The sequence below is a fragment of the Lathyrus oleraceus genome, chromosome 4 (assembly GCF_024323335.1).
Source record: "Lathyrus oleraceus cultivar Zhongwan6 chromosome 4, CAAS_Psat_ZW6_1.0, whole genome shotgun sequence".
NCBI classification, from domain to species: domain Eukaryota; kingdom Viridiplantae; phylum Streptophyta; class Magnoliopsida; order Fabales; family Fabaceae; genus Lathyrus; species Lathyrus oleraceus.
Genome location: NC_066582.1, coordinates 362,385,982 through 362,411,683, shown reverse-complemented (window position 1 = coordinate 362,411,683; position 25,702 = coordinate 362,385,982). Strand labels below are relative to the sequence as shown.

General features: G+C 34.2%; 1 protein-coding gene across 1 annotated transcript; it reads left to right on the top strand.

Moving 5' to 3' along the window:
* Window positions 1-18,803: 18,803 nt before the first annotated feature.
* LOC127137429 (uncharacterized) lies at window positions 18,804-20,183 on the top strand. The gene is made up of 2 exons (XM_051063891.1): window positions 18,804-18,932; window positions 19,395-20,183. The coding sequence occupies exons 1-2, from the start codon at window positions 18,804-18,806 to the stop codon at window positions 20,181-20,183; spliced, it is 918 nt and encodes a 305-aa protein (XP_050919848.1).
* The last annotated feature ends 5,519 nt before the right edge of the window (window positions 20,184-25,702 follow it).

The following is a 25,702-nucleotide window of genomic DNA, read 5'->3' as shown; positions in this document are numbered from 1 at the left end:
TTGCCACTGCTCTTTTATTGTTTCCAAAGGAAAAGAGAAAAAGTACGAACAAAACCCAAGGATAAGAAGTTCTCAAATCAAAACTAATAAAATGCCAGAGATTACAGGTAAGGGGGTTGGTTACACAAAGGGAAGGTGTTAGCACCCAAAGTGTCCTAGGTACTCCTAGGGAGCCCTTTTTTATGTGTGCGTGTGTTTTAGTATGAAATGATGTTTGCAATAAATGACTTGAAATTAAAAAGTTAGTCAAATGTTAGTTGATTAAAAGTTAGTGGAATTTTGCTTTTCAATCGTTTAAGTCATTCTTTGGAGAACACTCAACCCTCTATTCAAAAGCATGGATCCTTGAGCCAAGACATCTTCCAAAGGAAGGAAAAAAGGCCAAGTTTCCACATAATACCATGAAAGGGGGAGACTTAGAATCTCATTTACTAGAATGCTATACCTTTTGTGTCAAAATTTAGCGTTATATTAAGCAATCGTAATTGGACTTATGTAGAAGTCACAACTATCTGAGGTCGGGCAATAAATTTTTGGTGTTAATGCATGTTAGAGATATGATATAATGGGTCATACTCCTAAAACATACCACACACAAAAAGAAGATGAGCAAAGGGTGGACCTAATCTCATCCATACCTGTATTGGTTCATGAACCAATTAGCCTTAGGATATTGAGATGTCATTGGCCTATGAGAGGAATGGGATAGAAATGGATCGAAGATGAAGAAAAAGGGGAGATGAGACAAACATAAATTGGTCATGGGAGAAGTTTTATCAAATTAAAATCATTCATTCATTTTGGGAGATGAAATGTACATTTCATCAATCCCCTAAATCCAATGATTTTAATCCAACAAAAGTCAAATCAACCTTGACCAAGGCCCAAACACATAGTCAAACTTCACAAGTCAATAAAAATGCCTCAACACTATTTATTTTCAGTTAAACAAATTAAAAATCAATTAAAAATGCATTGAATTAAATTATGTTTTATCAGAAACCTAATACCTCTTCAAAACACTAAATAAATGGCTAAGATATTTATCATAGGTCAAACTAGGTCAAAGGACCTTGGAGATTTTTTTTCACTATTTTTGAAAAGTCAGAAGTATTTTTTAACAATTAAAAATATACACAAAAACAATTAACTCATGAAAAATATCAATATTGATCCAAAAAATAATTTTAATTTAGAAAATGAAAGAGAAAAATATTTGAATTTTTTTGGTGAATGTCCCATATTTTTTGGATCAATAATGAAATTAATATGAATTAATAAAAATAATGCAAATAAAATAAATTAACAGAAATTTAAAAAAACGTGGACCATCTGATCTCCCTCATTAGTTAAGTTCGCAAATAAGATGGATCAGCGTGCGCATTCCACATGGACCAAAGTCAACTGAGAAACACGCATGGTAATCAGAACCAATGCATAGGATTAAAACAATTTAAATGGATCCTATGGTTGAGATGCTTCCAACACATCTCCGGAGCTAGAGCTCCGGTCTTTTTCTCCGGTGGACCTCACCGGACTGGTCCACCTTCAACCATCACCAAAATGAGAAAGCAAGACATGGATTTAAAGAAAAAATGCTCAGGAGCTCGAATCTGGCCTCAATTTTGTCTAACTCCAAGTATATGAGAAGATACAGGGAGTTGAATTTTGAGGATCATGAATTGAGTTGCTCCGATTTGACATCAAAGCAACTCAATCTTGTTGCCTACATTGGTAGGACTTCAGACAACCAAAAATCAACAAGAATAGTGAAGAATTGAGAGAGAATCAAATAGGAAAAGTTTATGAAAAATCACTTTTGAGTTTATCTAATTTCACTTGATCTTGATCTGGATTTGATTGCTTTCTCCTCCTCTTGCTTGCAGAAAACCAAATGAGATGAAAAGGGAATTGAATTTCTGGAGTTTCAACTTCCAAACAGAAGATGAAGTTCAAGCTCGATTTCAAGAGAAATCCTCAGAAACTCTATGGCAGTGGGGGTTTCAATTGGTCTAGCAAAGATCAGGCAAGGTCTTGATCATGAATCTTAAGCCTTAAGCTTGTTTAAATAGGCAATGCATTCGATATTTACACCACTTGAAATTTGTACAAATTTGGAAACTCCTTTGTATGGGTGCATGGGCAATCATTTGGGCCTCAAGAGTGATGCAATCAAATTCCAAATCGTGTACAAAGTCTTTTGAAACCATCATGTCCAAGCATGCAAATGGAAATGATCATGTGAAGTTCAATCTTGCGAAAACATTTCCCATAATGAAGCCATGTCCAAGTCCTTCAATTTTAGTCCAAATGAGACGATCTTTGATGTTTTGGAAAGGTGAGATCAAGGGGAATAACTTTCATTTGGAACACTTTTTCATTTGAATCTTGGATCATGATGAATTTTAAGGTGGAAGTTTGGGAAATCAAACATATTTGAAAAATTTCTAAGTCCCAAGTCAAATGTTCACTTCTTCCACCTTGAATAACTTTTTCTATGGACTTAAAATGAGAAACATTCCTTCATCAAAGTTGTATCTCCTTCAAACCTATTAAATTTGGTTACAAATTTGAGCTCATTTGGATTTGACATGAAGGAGTTATGCATTTTAGAAGTTGAGGAAAATCACTTGTTCAATGATTGTGGCCCAAAATGACCTATAATGTTTCCTCTTGGAATATGCATTTTCAAGTTGAATTTGCACTTCCTCCAAACATAAATGTTTAAGTAGACATCTTGAATTTTATAATGAAATTTTAATGGCTTTGATATCATAAATATTGAGCAAGTTAAGGTCTTGGGAAGTTGACCTCCAAACTAGGGTTTATACAAAATGACCTATAATCTTTCACCATAAAAAATGAATTTCAAAGAAAAATGAGCTCTAGATCTCAACATGAATGTTTTTTGGGACGTCATTTAGAGTAACTTTGATCTTAGAATCATTTTCATATGACAAAAGGTTTAGGAGATATGGTCTAGGGAACCCCAGTTTTGGCCAATTGACTCTGGTCAACCACCATGAACCAACTTGCTAGCTTAACACTATATTGACTTTTGGGACTCATGGATGATGAAATATACATAATATGATGTAAGGTGAAGTATCCCTTGAAATATTTGATCAATTTTTGAAGAAACTTGTTGAAGAAGTCACACAAGATACCCAAATGAATTAGGGTTTCCTTGGCAAACCAACTCCAAACTTTTGATGATTCCTTGATGAAAATAACATGTGAAGATCATGGGAATCCATATATGATACTTATATCCAATGTAAACCAATTATTGATTGAGCTCATTGCAATGCAGGTCTTAAACCCTAAATATGAGCTTGCTAGATCATAAGTGAGCACACATACTACCTACAAAAGCAACAAACTATACATTGGCATATTTTTGGCATTTTGGTTAGTTAGTAAAGAAAAATGAAGTATGGTACAATCAAATGTGCTTGGTGATCTCTCCCAATGCCAACCTAATGAATGAGGGGTAAGGAGAATGCCAATGTGTGATCCCAATGCTAATGCATATGATGAGAATAGCATGAGAGATCTTAGGGTCAAAATTGGGGTCTGATAGTTATATGAGAGACATTTAACACCCTTTATTTTTACAAACTAATAGGATTAATTATCTATTTAGCACTTGTTATAAAAGTATAAGGAGTTTTTCTTATTATTTTTCAAACAATGGACTTACGTTCTTCTTACCATTACACAAACATTTAGAGAACGTTCTCCATTTGCTATTTTGGGAAACAAATTACCTTCTCTTTTCTAGAATTTTTTTGATTTTTTTTATATGAGAGACATTTTCAATTTCTTTCTCTATAGCTCTCTTTTTGAAAATATTTTTAAAGATTTATTCATAAGCTGAACCATCTCCCCATTTGTAGCCGGAGATAAAAGTAAATAAATTCTTTATATAATAGCTTTGGACAACCATCATTATTGTTTCGTGTAGAACTTGACGTTGCAAAGCATATATACAAAATAACTCTAACTTTTAACCTTTGATACCAGGATCTTTTTAGGTCATTTTGTGTTAGTAGATTTAAAATAGGTCATATTGTTTTTGGAGAATTTATAAGAAGGCCTTGGAGTCCATTTTAAATAGTAAATTTTGCCTAAAATATACACAACAATATGGTCATTTCTATCATAATAATTGCACTTAAAAAATGTATGATTGGGTTTCTTTTTAGAAAACAAAATTTTATTAAGAGATTTGACATTTTTCTAACGTTCATAACCTATACCGACTTTATTATATGTTTATTTTTTATTAGATAAGGTCATGTATAAATTATCTCTACCTTTGGTAAATTTGTTAAGGGTTTCGTGCAAATCTTCAATTTTTATTTTCAAGGTTTTTTCAATTTTCATATTTGGTGTTAATGTTATCAGAAGAAGTAGAATTAACAATTAAGGCATGACTTCTAAGTTGAAAAATTTCCTTGATAAGTTTCTCATTTTTATTTTTCAAGGTAGTAGTATTTGTTTTTTTAAGAAATGCTAATTTTCTATAAACTATTAGCTTCTTTATTGAGATCTTTGCATATGGAATATAATTTATAAAAATAAAAGTTCTTATAGCTTTGCTTACCTCGTCATCTTCATAGTGTGTCATAAGATATAAGTTTGCCCGATCCACTTATTTTGATTCATCATATCAGTTAGAGTCATCTCTTTCTTTTGGAGGAGACTTTTTATTTTCTTCTATATCATTTTGAACCCTGTCTTTTAACTCATGCAATATATTTTGTAATTTATCAAATATAATAACCGCATTTCAAGAGTTTGTTTCATTAGATTTTAGAATTGAGTTAGATTTCCAATACCGATTTTCAAATCCAAAAAACATGTTAGATAAATACTCTTTGAAAAATTACCAAGAGTTTTATTATTATTAAGGAACAAGATTTGAAGATTTTCTACATAATCTTTTGGTATCTCAGACTCTTGATGTAATGTGCTCATCCTATCCCTTTTGATCTTATTAGAATCTTTACAGATCATTTTAAGGGTGTTCCACATTTTCTTACCAGTGCTACAGTTCAACATATCATTATGCTCTTAGTTCTTAAAGTACTAACTATCAAGATAACAATAGAATGAAGTTTTCTATTGTTACAATGCCGATGAAACGAGAAATACCATGAAAGAAGGAATGGTAGCCAGATGTAGGATACCACTTATTCGAGTAGTGAAAATAATCACGCATTATCCACTTAACTAGCCTAGTAACGATATTCTATAGGTCGTGCCGTTTTAGTTAGTATAACTAGTATTTGCATATAAATATTGTGCTTATTGTTGGAATAAATAGGGTTATTCAAGAGGAAGAAAAGGATGAGAGAGAAGACATAAACTATATTATGAAATTAGATTTTATTATTATGAAGTTAGTTTTTGATTTACATCATTACCTGTATATATAGGCAACTAAAACATAGTTTCCTAACTACAATATTCAATTTTATCGACTACTTACTTACACACTTCGACTCACATGTTGTATTTGACCCCGTCGAATGAAGCTTAGTTCTACTTAGCTTACTTTGACTATGTTGTCTAACACAACTATATCGAATACAACTTTCCTGCTAAAACATTGAATTACATCTTTTAACACACCTCATAATTCATGTTTTCGAGGCTTCTTATCCCAATGCTTCTCTTCAATTCATCAAACTTGATTTTCTTCAAGGGCTTGGTTAGTATATTATCTAGTCGCCATTATGACTTCAGATACTCAAGTTTAAGCTTTCCTTTATTTACTTGATCCTTAAGTAAATGATACATTCTTTCTACGTGCTTACTTCGACCATGACACACAAGATGATTTACCAGATCGATAGTTGACTTGCTATCGACAAACAACTTCATTTTCTTAAGTTTCATGATATTAAGCTCTTAGAGTAATATATCTATCCATGCTGCTTGACATGTTGCATACGACGTAACTACATACTCAACTTCACAAGATGACAAAACCACAATGCTTTGCTTTCTTGAGGTCCAAAAGATTGGAGCACCTCCAATCATGAATGTGTAACCTACAATACTCTTATTTTCATCTTGATCTCCACTGAAATATGAATCAATGCAGCCATGTACCTCTGCATTTGTGATGGTATTCTTCTTCCTTGGCATCAACACACCATGATAAATAACACCTCTTATGTATCGTGACTCTCTTGATTGCATTCATATGACATTCTCGAGGTTTCTCCATGAATCTTATCAACAACCTGACACTTTACATATATTTGGTCTGGTGTTTCATAGATACCTTAAGGATCCAATGATTTGCTTGTATAATGTTGCACTTACAAATTCATCATTTGTACCATTTCTCAACTTTGCTCCAGTTTCCAATGGTGTGACAACTGCATTACATTTACTCATCTTGAAAGTTTTCAAGATATTCCGAGCATACTTCTTCTGGTTCAGAACACTCCTTCACTTATGTCTTTAAACTATATCCCTAATAAATATGACAAATTCCCTAGGTCATACATTTCAAATTCTTACGTCAGTTCAATCTTGACCCTTTTTATTTCTACCTCCTTTGCATATATAATCAACAAGTCATCCACATACACATATTATGACTTGTCTGATTCTTCTTCCATTGTTGACATACACTCTATGCTCTTAAACATATATTGTGAAACCTGGCCTAACTAGGAAGCTATCTATTCTCTTATCCCAAGCCCTTGAGGCTTACTTCAAACTGTAGAAAGCCTTCCTCAATCTATACACCTTCTTCTCATGCCATTTGATTTCTAACCCTGGTTGTTGAATGACATAGACCTCCTCTTCCAATGGTCCATTTATAAATGCCTACTTTACATATAGTCGATGTGTCTTCCATCCTTTCTATGCTGCAGTTGACACAACAATTCTAATGGTTTATATCCTCGCACAGGTGCATAGACTTTGTTGAATTCGCTAATAATTTTTTCGTGTGTGCAGAAAACCTCTTACCACTAGTCTTGCCTTATGCTTAGAAATTTCTCCATTTTGCCTTAGCTTCAACTTGTAGACCTACTTCACATCAATTAGATTCTTGAATGAATTTTCTACAAGCTCCCAAGTCTTGTTCTTCTCGATTTCCCCGAGTTCTTCTCGCATGGTTGCCAACCAATTTGAATCATTTATAGCTTGATCCAAATAAATTGGTTCTAATTCAACAATCATTTACACTTCTCCTATGAAGTCACCATCTGCATCATTTGCTTGATCTAGAAATCTCTCATATCCAACTAGCCTTCTGAATTAATTTCTCATTCTAGTAGATCTTGTAGTGTTTTTGTTAGGTGTTTCTTCATTTGGATTGGTTGTGACTTCAATTTGTTGGTATTTTTCAAGCACAATTATGACTGCATCTTTCTCATGTTGAACTGACCCCAAATTCCAATTCCACCATTTTATTTCGTCCATCGGAACATCCACACTGATCACTAGTTTATCATCATTTAGTGAATACAATTTGTATGCACCAGTCAAATGATAACCTATGAGCACCATGACCTGACTTCGATCATCTAGCTTTTTCCTCAACTGTTCAGGTACATGTCGGAAACACATTAATCCAAAAACTCTAAGATGACTAGAATTTGACTTCAGTCTTGTCCAAACCTCATAAGGTTTCTTATTGAATATCTTCTTGGTTGGAGATATGTTTAGAATGTATATTGCCGTCGAAGCTACTTCACCATAAAATCTCTTTGGCATTTCTTTAGCTTTCAGCATACTCCTCGTCATGTTTAGTATAATTCTATTTCTCCTCCCAGCTATGCCATTGTGATAAGGTGTATATGGTGAAACGAAATCATGCTCTATACCTCCCGCATTTCAAAATCTTGCAAAATCCTTAAAGGTGTATTCACCTCCACCATTAGTTCTCAATTTCTTTTACTTGCATTCACATTGTTTCTCGACATGTAATTTAAACTTCTTGAACTGTGTAAATACTTCAATCTTCTTTTCAGTAAGTTAAACTCACATATATTTGGTGAATTCATTTATGAAAGTTAGGAAATAGAAATTACCTCCATTCGACCTTACTTCAAAGGGTCCACACACACAGAGTGAACAAGCTCCAACTTTTCTCACGACTTCATGGACAAGTCATGTTTGAATACTTTTCTAGCCTGATTTGCTTTGTAACATTTTTCACACACTTGAATTGGTTCCTTCACTTTAGGTAAGCCATGCATCTTCTTTTAGTTGATCATACCTATACCTCTGAAGTTTAGGTGTCCATATATGTGATGTCATAGCCATTTCTTGTCTTTGATAATAGTCGAAGCAAGACATTAATGATCACCCATGTCGATCTCAACCTTGAAGGTTTTGTTATCTGCCAATGGTGCTTTCAAGATCATCCGTCCTTCACCATTATACACATTCATCTGTCTCTCTTCAAAATTCATGTTATACCCTTTTTCAAGTAATTGATCTATGTTAATCACATTACTTATCATTGAAGGTACATATAATACATCACTAATACTGGCCTTCTAACCATATCTTCTAATCACAACCATGTTTCCTCTTCCAGTTGATGTGACATGTCAGCCATCTGCAAAATTGATTACTTTTTTACCTTATTCATCTAACTTGGTGAACCAGTTTTTATTCCCAGTCCTGTAGTTATTGCATCCTGAACCTAGGTACCACATATTGGTTTATACATTATTCGACTATGTATTTGCCATGCGTAGCATATCATCAGAGTCACATTCTCCAACATGTGCATATATCACTTCTCCATTATCTTTTGCTCTTGATTCCTTATTTCTACGACAGTCTCGAGCATAATGACCAAATCCTTGACAGTTGTAACACTACACCTTTTTCATGTCAACTTTCTTCCCCGAATACTTGCTGCCCATGCCTTTCTTGGTTGAATCAGAACATTTCTTTGAATTCTTGCTTGACTTCTCATCATTTGCAAGATTATTTATTTGTTTCTCCTTTTCTCTACCAGACTTTTGATGAATCTTGCTTGCAGTGCCTGTTCCGCCGCTTTCTCCCTTTATGAGTTCCCTTGATTCAGTTTCATCTCTTGAGCCTCTAATGAAGCTTGAAGTTCTTCCACCTTTGTTTCAGCTAGGTTCTTGGAATTTTCAATAGACAGAACAATGTAATAAAAACTTATAGTCAGGGATCTTAACACTTTCTCAATCTTCTACAAATCAATGATCGATTCACCACACACATTCATCTGATTTGTTAGCAGTACCACACTATCATGGTGAAGAATCGAAGACCAAGCTATTGATTAGACTTGACTCATGAATCAAAATATCACCACCTAACTTTAATTTATCCAAGGGAAAGGGAAAAGATTAAAAAATAACCCAATATGTATATGCAAAGCTAGAAGATTAAACTTAAGCTAAACAAAAAAAGTGGGGGGGGGGGGGATTCTAAGGCACATGGGTGTGTTATGAAAAGGGAAGGTATTAGCACCCTAATTATTTGTAGTACTCTACAAGAACCTTTTAAATATACGTGTTTAGTTTAAAATGGTTTTCTATTTGATTGTGAAGATGAGAAAAATAACATCTTTTTATTGTTTGATGATTTGGAAATACATTGAGTCTTATGCCTACGTACCCGTGAAGGATCAAAACCTCGTAGTTTGGGTTCAAAAGTAAGAAGGGATTTGTTGGGGTTGATTTTATGAGAAAGAGACAAATTGTCATCTTAAGGAGAAAACTCACTTTTAAACCACCACAAACACGTGGAAGATAAATCTTTGTATCCAATTGAAAGAAGGGCTCTCACTTGGGTATATAATCAATAAGTATGCCACATACCTCTTCCAAATGGAAAAGAATCAATATCAATCTCAACAATGTTATGGGGTAGGAGATTTAAATCTCAACTAAGGATGAGTCATGTCTAATCCTTTTATGAAAAGGTTTTAAACAGGAAAAAGCCAAAGTGGCAAAAGGGTTTGAATTAAGTTTGTGTTTTTTAGGTCTTATGAAAAGATCTTTGAATATGCTTAAGTGTTTTGAAGTATTTGATTAAGAAATAAAAGGGAAAACAATGACCTAAGTCAAAGTTTATTATGAAAGTAGTTATAATAAGGAGAATCCTAAGGTTTACATTTAAGGGAACCTAAGGTTGTATCCGGAAGTTTTAGATTAAGGGGAAGCAAAGTTGTATAGGATACAGATGAACACACACATGCAAAATGATAAGAATGTCATGATTCCATTCCCTTGGATATAAATAATAACAAGGTTGAACATGCAGTAACATTAAGGCACAAAATATGTCTAAAAATAATAACAATCCCAAGGTGAGTGAGGCATGGATGAAAATATTGATCATGATTTTTAGGCATTGAGATAAACATAAACAAGACATGACGAAGTTTCACATAACATCACAAGACACAACACATTGATGGTGAAGACAAAATCATATTTGACATGGTAAAGGCATTCATTGGTACATGGTAAACACAATATGAATCAATTTAGGTCAAACATGCATCACATAATAAGTATTCACAAAATAAACATTAAACTTGAATCAAAGTTCATGATAAGACCAAGCTTAAATGGAAAACCTAATCATCTCCTAACCATTCATTCAAACATGTTTTCAAGGTGAATCAATTGATACATTGTATGAATATAATCAAGTTCAAACATGTTAAGGATAACAATCAACATTTAAAAGAGTGTGCTTTAATCATACAAACTTTCAACATTAAGAACAAACAAGACATAAGCCAAAATAATCAATTAGGAGCCTTAAAAAAACACTTAAAAGCACATGTTTTCCATCCAATCAAAAGTGGTTAAATAAATAATATTTTTAGGACTTTTTGGTGTCATCATAAAATAGACATTCTCATGAACACATGGCAAAAATAATGGGTCAAAAATGTTAAGGGATCATGAAGTTATGAATATTTGAAGTTATGAAGAAAAATGAACATTTAACAAGTGAGAAAAAATAAGCATTACACTGGCCAGGTTCGAATCCATGTCCCTGGGGTTCCATGCACTGTTTGGAAAAATAAAAACCAAAGTATGTGGAAAGGGGGATTCGAACCCCAAACCTTTTGGTTACAAGTGACTTAGGGCACACGCTTCTACCATTGGGGTGAATATACATCCGTTCATTGAAGCACAAGGAATTGTATATATATTATAAAAACGCGTTTGATTTGACTTTTCCATGCCATGTCAGCATCTTCTTCAACCTCTCTCTCTTATTTTTGTTTTTTTTCTTTCATTATTTTTCAAATCTTCCATCAATCATATCTCTCTCATTTCTCAACCATTTTTCATGAAATAAAGATCAAAATTGCTTAGAAAAATGTAAGGAACATAATGGTACGATAAGTTTTAGCTAATACTCAAAGATGATGATGCACGCAGGCCAAAACCAGAACTGAAACTTTAGGTTTCATGCAACTTTAATTCACATAAAAAAAAAGATAAAGGGCATGTGAGTTAATGATCAACCTTAACACAATAAATGCTACATATTTGTTTCAGAAATCACATGGAAATGATGCATGTATAGTGAGTTTCGAAGTGCAAGAATATACCTGCTAGAGAAAGATCCAATGCCTCTTCAATACCACTTCCAGCTACTGTTTGATGCTTCTCCTAATGCTTATGAACTTCCAGAAGGTGACTGAAACCCTTGGTTGGGAGGATGCATGAGCAAGATGAGAGACATGGAGGTTAAGGTCAAAAGTTTGCAAAAATAAAGTTTTGCTTGGTGAGCTTGGTGTATGGATAGATGATGCTTTGTCCTCTATTTATAGTGATCCTTGAAGGTTCAAGAAGCTTCATATATCATAAAATAATTGTGGCTTGTACTTGTTTGCTTGCTCGATTGGTTCTTGCACAAAACACCAAGTGGGAAGTATGGCAAAAGCATGGGGTGCATGAAGTGTTTTGTTGAGCTTTGTCTGAAGTGTATAAGTTGACTTGAGGTTTAGAGTTGGTATGTCTCAGAACCAAATCCATTTGGGAGCCAATGGTACTTAATGTTGGGTTAAAGCCACTTTATACAAATGGAAGTGTAACCTTTATGCCAAAAATGGAATGATTCATTGTGTAATGGCTTGGTTGCTTGGATAATGGCTCAAAAGTGTATGTGATCTTCTGATTAGAGTGAGATTTAGAAGCAAGATAGATTGCAAAGTAAGATTATGTAGCTTTGGCTCAAGGTTGCATGATGAACTTGCCATGAAAATGACCCAAAATTTAAATTTGGAGAGCCAACTTCATCTCTTCGAAACTCCTAGATAAAATATGATAATTTCATGATCTTGAATTTTTTGGAAAGCTAAGACCATCTTCTACAAATTTCATGTTGGGTGTTTTCCTTGAATCAATATGTATCATGGTGACAAATGATGATCAAGTAAGTCACTTTTTGAAGGCAACTTTGGTTGAAATGTTTTCTAAGTGTTTCAATTTATTGTACCAACTTCATGGCTTCATAACTTGAAATTATTGCACTTTTTGGGAATCAATCATCAAGGACAAAGTTTAAGTATGAAGTAATACCTTTAATTTGATCATTAGGGCAAAGAAAATGGGGGCTTGGATCACAAGTTATGGCCTTGAAAAGTTGAGTACTTGAACATGTATTTTTTTCATAACTTGGAAAAATTTACAAAACCAAATCTTGCCCTTATTGCAAATAACCTCCAATTTCTTGTTTTCTCTTGATCAAACGCATCCATCAACCATATTTTAATGATTCTTGAGTTGAGAAGTCCATGGTTGACCACAAATGTCAAACGTCAAACTTTGCCTTTGCCTTAGTTGACTTCGTATAAGATGAATCCTATTCTTGCAATCTTTAATGAATGTGATATCTTGGGAACATTGGATGATGTGAATGAACCAATTATGATGTATTTGAAGTATTTGAACCATACTTCAAGCTTTGGGATCATGCCTTGGCTAAAAAGTCAATGAGTTGACTTTGGGTCAAAACCCTAGTTGAGGGTATCAGATAAACTCTGGCCTTGATGAATTTGATATGAAATGATCTTGAACTTGATTCTTGTTTATGGAAGTAACTTGATCACTTGGGAAAGATGAGGAGTTTTAAATGTTAAAACTCATGCCAAGTCTTGAATGATCAATCTTTGAAAGCTCTTGGTGCAAAACCCTAGCTTAAGACAAACAAAGTAGAAAATATTTTTGTATTTTCAATAGGTTAGTATTGAAAAGATGCTAGATATCATGAAAATAATACAATTGATGGTGGTATCTTAGGTTTTAAAATTAGGGTATGACACACACGCGAAAAGAAATCTAAAATCGACTTATCTTTTTTCATTTGAGTCATCTCAAATTGCTTCCTTAGCGTCTGCAACTTCACCCTTTTTTGTTTTTTATCTCCATTGTACAAGTTATTTAACTTATCCCACGCTCTTTTGGACTTTTATTCTTCAATGATGTTCTCGAACACATTTGGATCCAGATACTGGTGAATCAAGAAAAGAGCGTTTCCATATTTATTCCTTTGTAGTGCATCCTTCTGAATATCATTTGCATTCACTTCCAAAACATGTACTCCATCACTCACGATTTCAACTACATCTTGAAATCTGAAGATGATATTCATTTGCGCAACCCACCTCTCGTAGTTCTTGTTCTTACTAAAAAACACTAAAAGGATGACTTCCTTGTTTTAGGTCAAGGAGAGCATAAAATAAATGGTTGGTGTGTATGTTAGTCACATTTTTAATCTACTTTATATCTCCTATTTATGGGTCTCCTTCTCCTCTTGCCTGACTATCTAGATCCTTCATCATTTCTCCTGTCTATAACGTCCACCGCCCCTTATAATTGTCCTTTAATTGTCGCCTCTTCAATAATTATAACTCCTTGCCATAATATATCATATTATAACCATTCCTTGTGACCCTTCACATAGCATACTGACCTTGTCATCGGATTCAACCTGTACAATAAAAACCATTCTCAGTTTATGGGAAGTCGACTCCTTCTTGCTTACTCAGACCTACTAACTGGATTCTGATTAGTAGATGACAACCCGAATATCCTACCTACTAATCTTACCCTACTCGGTTATCATGTCAACTCGGCTTCAGAAAATCATGTGTTCAAGTAGGTTTCGTCGATCTCAAACCTCAGCAGGTCAACTAGTTTTCCCGAATGTACATAAGCCTCCTGAGCATGAGATCTAAAAGATAGAAGTGTTCAGATAAAATAAGCCCAGAAAACCTTCTATTTAGAATCAAAGTTTTTCCTCGACCTTTCTATGAAGTGATACTTGGCTTTCATTAGCTAATTTCTTAATGATAATAAGTTTCTTCTTTCTCTCTCTCTCTCTCTCTCTCTCTCTCTCTCTCTCTCTCTCTCTCTGTCTTCATGATTACTTTTATGGGAAATCCCACTTCATCATTCACCCTTTGTTTACAACTTCTTGACTGTTACCGTTATCTTCTTTTTAAGGGTTTCACTTTCATTAAAATATCTTTTCCAAACGTCATTTCTTCTAACGCCTTACCAACTGATCAACCTTTAAGCTTCAGGTATCATTACTCTTTTGTTTCTTTATCTCTGTTTTTTTATGATGTCTTCATACGATCGTTCTTACTGCTAGTGATATAAATAGGATTTGGAATACCTGTGTGCGAGAGTGTGAGAGCTATTTGAATAGAACGGGTTTTAACCGCATCATTAGAGAAATTTACAGCAAAATCTCTTCACCCATTAGTAACGCTGATTGAAGTCTTCCTCCTCAGGTTTTCCGAACATTCAGATGGATACAACAAGATCCTTGATACACAAAGAGGTTTCGAGCTACAACTAAAATATTATTGATGAAAGCTATATCTCGAAGCTTCGCTCCAATACTCTAGTCTCTTCTATCAAAAACGAATAGGACGTAAGTTTGAAACCCTATGTAACTGGTGAAAAAGTATGCATTTTTTCGTCCTAAAGGAGTATCAGACGGACATTTTTGCTTTTATTCAGAATTCATTGAAGATTTCAAAGTACACTTTCCCTTTACCGACTTCGAATCTAACCTTCCCAAAGTATTAAACATAGCTCCCTCCCAGTTACGCCTTAACGAATGGGGTTTTATCAAAGTTTTTGAGATTGTTTGCGACACGATAAACATAGTGCCAACATTCAGTTTTACTTGTTTTTCTATTTAAAGGGCGCAGAGAAATGAGGTTGGGTTTCCCTCAGTGGAATTCTGAGGAAGAGTATTCTGTAAGCTTATACAAATAAATATAAGGGATTTAAAGACAAATTCCTTCAAGTTAAAAGTGGGACATGATGTCCCCAGGTTATATATGATTTAGAAGGGAACCACCGCTTTCTGATCTACTGGTCAGACAACCCTTTACCTATTTCTGGTTTTGACTATGACAAATTAAATTATTTGGAAATTCGATCTTTGGCCGTCTTGGATGCTTTCCGGGTAGTGAAAGTGAAATATCTTTTCCAAATGATTGATGAACCTGAACAAATTTCTAATTTTTTGGGTAATCATCCATATGTTTTTTACTATTCTAATATAATGTCATTAATCATCCTTTTTACTGATCCTGACTTTATTTTAGCCCAAATGACAAACCTCAAACTCTTTGAATAGAGGAAACTGACGGTCGAGGCAAGAGCAAGATATGGGGATCAATCTGCTTCCAAGAGTGACCTGACGGGCATTCAAACCCGAGCCTCAAACGAAAGAAGTCAGACATTGCTAAAATGGCTTCCATCACGTCAGATGTAACACCCTAAATTCAATTAATTAATTAATTAGAATTATTTATATTTTTATTTGATTAATTGATGTTTCAAATTAATTATTGTATGATTGTGGGGGTAAGTGTCCTTGAAGTAGAGGTATAGAGGGAGTAAGAGTTTGCCATACTTTTTAGAAGTTAATGAGAATTTTAATTAATTATTAAAATAAATAGTATTTTTATTTGAATTAATTAAATAATTAGAATTATGAGGTGAATGATTAAAAATAGAATGAGTAATAGAAAAGCAAGGAGTATTAAATTTATTAATAAATTAATAAGAAAATAAAATATGTAGAAAAATTGAGGACAATGTTGAAATTAAGAAAAATATGTAGGATAAAAAGGGAAAAACCTAATTAGAAGGAAATAAGTTTTGGAATAAAGTAGGACTTAGAGAGCCTAGGAGAGTCCGTACGTATTTTTGGAGAGTTGAAGCAAAAGAGGCAAAGAGGGAGGGCTAGGGTTCGAGAGAATAATTTCTTAGAAGCGGCTGCTATTTTGCTGGAAAAAATCAATGTAAGGGGGGAGAATTGTTCATGATATAGATGCCTAACCTCTTTAGAATTAATTGATTATTTACATAAGAAAAACTATGATATTATTAACTATAGATACAATGTATGTATGTAGTAAATGTTGCTTAAAGTGTGTTGTTGATTTAGGGTCCGTTTGAATCAGTTTTGCTTTTCACTTTTTAAAATATATTTTATAAAATTGTTTTGAAAAAGTATTTTTAAGAAGAGAACTATTAAAAAATTTATTTGGTAACATGACTTTTCAAAACTGTTTTAAAAATGAGAAAATAAAAATATTTGTTTGGTAAATTATTTTTAAAAACAGTTTTAAAAATGAGAAAATAAAAATGATAACTCAAATGAAAACAGAAATCCAGAAATCCAAAATTAAAAATGAAAAACATGTTAAACCTGTTTTTGTTTTTCACTTTTAAAAACAATAAAAATGAAAGAGTTTTTAAAAACAGTTTTCTAAAACATTGTAATCAAACAAATTTTTAATTTTATAAATTTTGAAAACAAAAAAACTGTTTTTAAAAACTAAATCAAACACACCCTTAGTTTTTGAAAAAGTGCTTTGATCATGTAATTGAGAATGTTAATACTTGGATCACAGTAATTGTGAATTATAAATATTTATGCTTCATCGTGTACAATTGCATGACGTAATTAAGTGTCGTGTGATAAGGTATATAGTTTGCGTCTATTGTTTATGTGATTCCGCAAAGGTCGAAGCTTGTGCAAAATCCTATTTGGTGTGTGGGAAGATATATTGTTAAGTGTGTTATGATGATACTATGTTTATGTGTGTAATGAGTTGATGTTGTTATTATTAGTGAATTATCATAAATATGTGCTAATAAAATAAGTTATTTGAAATAAAGTGGAAATCTTTTAAGTTATAAGTATGTGCTGATGAGTAATAGTATGACCTTTAGTAATTCAGGGTGTGAGATTTATCACGTGTTGCCAGTGTGACAACTTAATATTGTTCTAGTTGTGCTTACTATCACTATTTTGTATTTAAAGTCAACTTATATATCCTACTATATCACTTAATTAAAAGGTTTGGAGTTATAACTAATTGCTACACTGATTGTCATCAATTGAATAAAGGTAAATGAAATGTACTATTTTTGCAATTCGTGAGAACATAAATTGGCAGAGATGGATTATTAAGTATTAGCCTTTTGAATTAATTTAGTTTATTTTAACACTAAATATTATATTCTTAAATTTATAATACTTAATATTTACTATTATATTATATATTGTCTAATTAATTATATGTTGTTGTTGTTTGGTGTTGTTTATTATTTATCATGGTGTTAATCAATTATTGTGTAGTGAGTATAAGGGTATTCATAATCATGGTGATTATTTTGGTGATAATGCGTGTTGTTAAGAGTCATGCATCATGGTGTATGAACTTCGGTCCAATTTTGGTGAGCCTTGATCCTATGGTGGGGATCGAGTGTGAGTAGCTGATTCTGGTGGGAATCAGTGAAGTGTTACCTATGGTGATGGTAACAATTTCGGTATGCTCTGGTCCCATGAGGGAATCTGGTCCTATGGTGGGGATCATGGAGTGAAATGGACCCGAGTGTTCATAATTTGGTACCACATGCATGTTGAGTCAGTTGTCGAGTACGTTTTCCTTGACTGAAGTAAGTGAAAGGATACTCAGGAGTAGCTTTGACTAAAGTAAGTGGAAGGATAACTCTTGAAGTGATCTACGTAGTTTATCAATTGTATTTAGTGGTTCCTTGCTTTGATCATGTAACATCGTGTTAGGATAAACACTTGATTTGATTTTTGTATCATTGTTGTCGATGTTACAAACTTTTTGTGTTATGGAGTTTATAAGTTGTTCTGATTTAATTTCCACACTCTTTTGATTATGCTATTAAGTTGAAATTTATGAGACTTAATGTCTTGAGTTACAATACTATTGTTGTATGCTTATTAGTGATTCTGCTGTGATGATACCGTAAATTCTTGGGTGAGCATGTGAGGACAAGTACTGAATGCCTTATTATACAAGTATTTGACCCAAATTAGATGTGTTGGATGTCGTGTAACATCCCAAGTACAAATCAGATGTGTTGGATGTCGTGTAACACCCTAGGTATAAATATGTGCATTGGAATTTATTTCTGTGGTAACCCGTGTTACGGAGCAGGTTATGTGTTTTTATGTGTGTGACAGCCTTGTGATTACGTTTTCTAATTAAAATATGATATTATTGTTTTGGGATAGAGAAAGGTTTTGCATTAGTGGTATCAGAGTAGGTCGGTCCGTCTGGCCAAGTTTTAATATGATATCAGTTCCCTGTTAGTCGATGAGTGTGGGTATATTATTGATATGTTGTCTCTTCTAATGTTGTTTGATGGTGTGAAGAATGGTTGGGAGAAACGATCGTGCTATTGCTGAAGCGTTGGAATCACTTGCTCAAATGATGGCTTAAAATGCACAGAACAATCAGAATGGGGGAGCAAAATTGGGGAGCAGGAGGAGCTCCTGATGAGTTCCGCGCTTTGGGAAAATTTCATAGGAATAATCCACCAGCTTTCACGGGTAACCATCATCCAGAGGCTGCACATGCAGGACTCAAAGTAACTGAGAAGAACATCTGAGTGATGGCTCGCACTGAGGCTCAAAAGGTACATTTTGGTACTCATATGTTGTTAGAGGAAGCTGAGGATTTATGGGATAACACGCGTCAGAGATTCGAAGCTATTGGTACAAAGATAACTTGGGTTGTGTTCAAAAATGAATTATTGGATAAGTATTTCCCTAAGGATGTTCGTGGCAAGAAGGAGATATAGTTCCTTGAGCTGAAGCAAGGGAACATAATTGTGGCAGAGTATGCTGCTAAGTTTGAGGCGCTGGTGAAGTTTTGTCCCCATTACAACTGTGTTGATGCTGAGACTTCAAAATGTATCAAGTTTGAGAATGGGCTAAGACCAGATATCAAACAAGATATTGGATACCAACAAATTCGTATATATGCCAAACTGGTGAATAAGTGTAGAATTTCCGATGAGGATAGCAGAGCCCGATCTGCTTATTAAAAGAGTCTTAGTGAGAAGAAAGGGAAGCGACACTTTCGAGGGAAACTTTATGTAACTCCAGCTGACAAAGGGAAACAAAAGGCTTCAGATGGGAAGAAGACAAGTGGGGGAGGGGCTCCCGCTTCTGTCAAGTGCTTCAAGTGTGATGAGTTGGGCCACCGTGCTAATGAATGTAATAATAAGGTTATGAGATGTTATAATTGTGGAAAAACGGGTCATCGTGTTGCAGAGTGCAAGAATGATGGTCCGACTTGTTACAATTATGGTGAACAAGGTCATATCAGTATGCAATGTCAGAAGCCAAAGAAGACGACCGCTACTGCTGCCCAAACCAATGGTAGAGTGTTTACTTTGATTGGTTCAAAGGTTCCCAAGACAGATAACTTGATCATAGTTACTTGTTTCATTATCAATGTTGAGTTAATTGCTATTATTGATACTGGTGCTACTCATTCATTTATTTCGCTAGAGTGTGGTACGAGGTTGGGTTTAAAATTATCTTCTATGGTTGGGAGTATGGTTATCGATACCCCCGCTAATGGTTCTGTGACTATTGCTTTAGTCTGTTTGAGTTGTCCTTCGACCATTTATGGTAATAATTTTGCGATGGACTTGGTTTGTCTACCTTTACATCAAATCGATATTATTCTTGGAATGAACTGGTTGGAGTTCAACTATGTTCATATCATCTGCTACAGAAAAACCGTGAGGTTCCCAGAGTTTGGTGATTGTGGAGAGTTAATGTTTTTATCTGCTAAGAAAGTAGAAGAACTCTTTGAAGATGAGGCTTAGATGTTTGCAATGCCTGCACCATTGCAAGTCAACAATAAGACTGCAAGTGTTGATCTGCCTGTTGTATGCAATTTCCTAAATGTATTTCCAGATGATATTAGTGACTTACCACCAGAGCATGAGATTGAGTTTTCCATTGATGTGGTACCTGGTACTAATCTTGTGCCGATGGCTCCGTGTAGGATGTCAGCTTCAAAGTTGGGTGAGTTGAAGAAACAATTGGAAGAGTTGCTTGAGAAAAGGTTTGTTTGGCCAAGTGTTTCTCAGTGGGGTGCGCCAGTGTTGCCAGTTAAGAAAAATGATGGTAGTATGAGGTTGTATGTTGACTACAGACAATTGAATAAAGTTACTATAAAAAACGTGTATCTTCTTCCGAGAATTGATGATCTGATGGATCAATTGGTGGGTGCTTGTGTGTTCATCAAGATATATTTGAGGTCAGGTTATCATCAGATTCATGTGAAACCAGACGTTATTCTGAAGACTACATTTAGGACAAGGTATGGTCATTATGAGTATACAGTAATGCCGTTTGGAGTGCCTAATGCGCCAGATGTGTTCATGGAGTATATGAATAGGACTTTCCATCCTTATCTGGATCGATTTGTGGTTGTATTTATCGACGACATCTTGATATATTCTAAGTTCAAGGAAGAACATGCGGAGCATCTAAAAGTTGTATTGCAAGTGTTGAGAGACAATAAGATTTATGCCAAGTTGTCCAAGTGTGAGTTCTGGTTAAAAGTAGTGAGTTTGCTCGACCATGTGATTTCTAGTGGATGAATTGCTGTTGATCTATCGAAAGTTGATGTTGTGTTGCAGTGGAAGACTCCGAAGTCTGCTATTGAGATTTAAAGTTTCCTTGGCTTAGCTGCTTATTATTGCAGGTTTATAGAAGGCTTTTCGAAGTTAGCAATGCCTTTGACTTAGTTGACACAAAAGGGTCAAGATTATATATGGGATGTTGCATATGAAGAGAGTTTTATAGAACTCAAGAAGAAATTGACGAGTGCTCCGGTATTGGTCTTGCCTAATCCGAGTGAGTCTTTTGTAGTATATTGTGATGCGTTAAAGATGGGTCTTGGTGGTGTACTGATACAAAATGGTTAGGTAGTTGCTTATGCTTCCAGAGAACTGAAGGTTCATGAAAGGAATTATCCTACGCATGGGTTAGAGTTATCTGATGTGGTTTTTGTTTTAAAGATTTGAAGGCATTATCTTTTTGGATCTAGGTTTGAATTGTTTAGAGATCACAAGAGCCTAAAGTATATGTTTGATCAAAAAGATTAAAATACGAGGCAGAGGAGATGGCTTGAACTTCTAAAGGATTATGATTTTGAATTGAGTTACCATCTGAGTAAGGCTGATGTTGTAGCTGATGCATTGAGTATGAAGTCCTTACATACGTCAATGCTTATGGTTCGAGAGTTAGAACTGATTGAACAATTCAAAGATATGAGTCTAATGTGTGAATAGACTCCTAACAGTGTGAAGTTGGATATACTGAAGCTGATCAATGGTATTCTCGAAGAAATTAGAGAAGGTCAGAAATCTGATTTGGGTTTGGTGGATCGTCTCATGTTAATCAACCAAGGTAAAAGAGGTGATTTTCGGGTTGATGAGAATGATGTGATGAGGTTCAGAGATAGGGTGTATGTTCCAGATATGCCAGAAATTAAGAAGAGCATTCTTGAGGAGGGTCACAAAAGTGGGTTAAGTATTCATCCCGGTGCCACAACAATGTATCAAAACTTGAAGAAATTGTTTTGGCGGTCAGGAATGAAGAAGGAAGTGACTGAGTTTGTGTATGCTTGTTTGACTTGTCAGAAGTTGAAGATTGAACATAAAAAACGATTGGGTCTGATGCAACTGTTGAATATTCCAGAGTTGAAATAGGATAGCATTTCCATGGATTTTGTGACAGGTCCGCCGAAGACTACGAAGGGATACAATTCAATTTGGGTGATTATTGATAGATTGACCAAATCGGCTCATTTTTTATACCAACGAGGATCAATGTTTCCTTGCTAAAGCTGGCCGAATTGTATATTGATGAGATTGTGAAATTGCATGGTATTCCTTCAAGTATTGTGTCTGATAGAGATCCGAGATTCACATCGAGGTTCTGGGAGAGTTTGATGACGAATTTGGGTACTAAGTTGAGGTTGAGTTCGACTTATCATTCGTAGATGGACGGTCAAACAGAGAGGACCATCCAGTCGTTGGAATATTTGTTGAAGGATATGTACTGGAGAAAAGAGGTGCTTGGGATAACTACTTGTCGTTGATTGAGTTTACCTATAATAACAATTATCATTCTAGTATTGGAATGGCACCGTACGAGGCATTTTATGGTAGGAGGTGTATGACTCATTTGTGTTGGTATGAGTCAGGTGAGAGTGTTGTAATTGGACTCGAGATTGTTAACCAGATGACTGAAAAGATGAAGATGATCAAAGAAAAGATGAAAGCATCGCAAAGTCGTCAGAAAAGTTACCATGCCAGAAGGAGGAAATCACTTAAGTTCAAGGAGGGAGATCATGTATTTTTAAAGTTATGCCGGTAACTGGTGTTGGTCGAGCCTTGAAGTCTCAAAAGCTCACACCGCATTTTGTTGGTCCGTACCAGATTTTATAGAGGATGTGAGAGATGGCCTATCAGATTTCTTTGTTGTCGCTGCTTTCTAATCTTCATGATGTGTTTCATGTGTCTTAGTTGAGGAGATACATTATGGATCCGTCTCATGTTATCTAAGTAGATAATGTGCATGTGAGAGATAACCTGACTATGGAGGCATCAGCCATGCAGATAGATGGCCGAGAAGTGAAACAGTTATGAGGTAAAGAGTTTTCCTTGGTAAAGGTAGTTTAGGGAGGACCAACTGATGGGAGCATAACTTGGGAGCGTGAAGAGCAGATGAGAGAGTCGTATCCGACTCTATTTTCATTAGGTAATTTTCAAGGACGAAAATTTGTTAAGTGGGGGAGAGTTCTAACACCCTAAATTCAATTAATTAATTAATTTGAATTATTTAGATTTTTATTTGATTAATTAATATTTTAAATTAATTATTGTATGATTGTGAGGGTAAGTGTCCTTGAAATAGAGGTATAGAGGGAGTAAAAGCTTGACATACTTTTTAGAAGTTAATGAGAATTTTAATTAATTATTAGAATAAATAGTATTTTTATTTGAATTAATTAAATAATTAGAATTATAAGGTGAAGGATTAAAAATAGTATGGGTGATAGAAAAATAAGGAGTATTAGATTTATTAATAAAATAATAAGAAAATAAAATGTATAGAGAAATTGAGGACAATGTTGAAATTAAGAAAAATATGTAGGATAAAAAGGGAAAAATCTAATTAGAAGGAAATAAGTTTTGGAATAAAATAGGATTTAGAGAGCCTAAGAGAGTCCGTACGTATTTTTGAAGAGTTGGAGCAAAAAAGGCAAAGAGGGAGGGCTAAGGTTTAAGAGAAGAATTTCTTAGAAGCTACTCTAATTTTGCTGAAAAATCAATGTAAGGGAGGGGGGAGGGAGGATTGTTTATGATATAGATGCCTAACCTCTTTAGAATTAATTGAATATTTGCATAAGAAAAACTATGATATTTCTTAATGATAGATACGATGTATGTATGTAGTAAATATTGCTTAAAGTGTGTTGTTGGTTTAGTTTATGAAAAAGTGCTTTGATCGTGCAATTGTGAATGTTAATACCTGGATCAAAATAATTGTAAATTATAAATATTTATGCTTCATCGTGTACAATTGCATGACGTAATTCAGTGTCATGTGATAAGGTATATAGCTTGCATCTATTGTTTATGTGATTCCGCAAAGGTCGAAGCTTGTGTAAAATCCTATTTGGTGTGTGGGAAGATGTATTGTTGAGTGTGTTATGATGATACTATGTTTATGTGTGTAATGATTTTGTGTTGTTATTATTAGTTAATTATCATAAATATGTGCTAATAAAGTAAGTTATTTGAAATAAAGTGGAAATCTTTTAAGTAAAAATTACGTGCTTTATATGTGATGAGTAATATTATAACCTTTAGTAATTCTGTGTGTGAGTTTTATCACGTGTTGCCAGTGTGGCAACTTAATATTGTTCTAGTTGTGCTTACTATAACTATTTTGTATTTAAAGTCAACTTATATATCCTACTGTATCACTTACTTAAAAGGTTTGGAGTTATAACTAATTGTTATACTGATTGTCATCAATTGAATAAAGGTAAATGAAATGTACTATTTTTGCAATTCGTGAGAACATAAATTGGCACAAATGGATTATTAAGTATAGCCTTTTGAATTACTTTAGTTCATTTTAACACTAAATATTATATTCTTAAATTTATAATAATTAATATATACTATTATATTCTATATTATCTAATTAATTATATGTTGTTGTTGTTTGGTGTTGTTTATTGTTTATCATGGCGTTAATCAATTATTGTGTAGTGAGTATAAGGGTATTCATAATCCTGGTGATTATTTTGGTGATAATCCATGTTGTTAAGAGTCATGCATCATGGTGTACGGACTTCGGTCCAGTTTTGGTGAGCCTTGATCCTATTGTGGGGATCGAGTGCGAGTAGCTGATTCTGGTAGAAATCGGTGAAGCGTATGATGATGGTAATGGTTTCGGTGTGCTCTGGTTCCAAGAGGGAAGCTGGTCCTATGGTGGGGATCATGGAGTGAAATGGATCCGAGTGTTCATAATTTGGTACCACATGCATGTTGAGTTAGTTATCGAGTACATTTGCCTTATGTTGTATTTGGTGTTTTTGTGTGTGTTATGACACGTGGATGTGAATACTTGATATGTTGATGATTATTGTAATTAGTGTGTGATGTTGTTAATTAATCTTTGTTTTTCCATGCTATTTATTGAAGTGTATTCTCACCCCCTTTCTGTTTGAATGTTACCTTTACATCTGCATCATGCAGATACTCAGGAGTAGCTTTGACTGAAGTAAATGGAAGGATAACTCTTGAAGTGACCTACGTAGTTTATCGATTGTATTTAGTGGTTCCTTGCTCTGATCATGTAACATTGGGTTGGAATAAACACTTGATTTGATTTTTGTATCATTGTTGTCAATGTTACAAACTTTTTGTTTTGTGGAGTTTATAAGTTGTTTTGATTTGATTTCCATACTCTTTTAGTTATGCTATTAAGTTGAAATTTATGAGACTTAATGTCTTGAGTTACAATACTATTGTTGTATGTTATTAGTGATTCTGTTACGATGATACCATAAATTCTTGGGTGAGCATGCGAGGACAGGTACTGAATGCCTTATTATACAAGTACTCAACCCAAATTAGATGTGTTGGATGCCGTGTAACATCCCAAGTACAAATCAGATGTGTTGGATGTCGTGTAACATCCCAAGTATAAATATGTGCATTTGAATTTATTTCCGTGGTAACCCATGCTACGGAGCAGGTTATGTGTTTTTATGTGTGTGACCCCTAACCAATACCTATTCCTGCTTCCGAGG

Coding starts and splice junctions, on each gene's coding strand:
- LOC127137429 (XM_051063891.1), top strand. CDS start 18,804: ATGGGGGAGCAAAATTGGGGAGCAGGAGGAGCTCCTGATGAGTTCCGC. Junction 18,933..19,394: donor CTGCACATGCAGGACTCAAA/GTAACTGAGAAG, acceptor GCTTATTAAAAG/AGTCTTAGTGAGAAGAAAGG.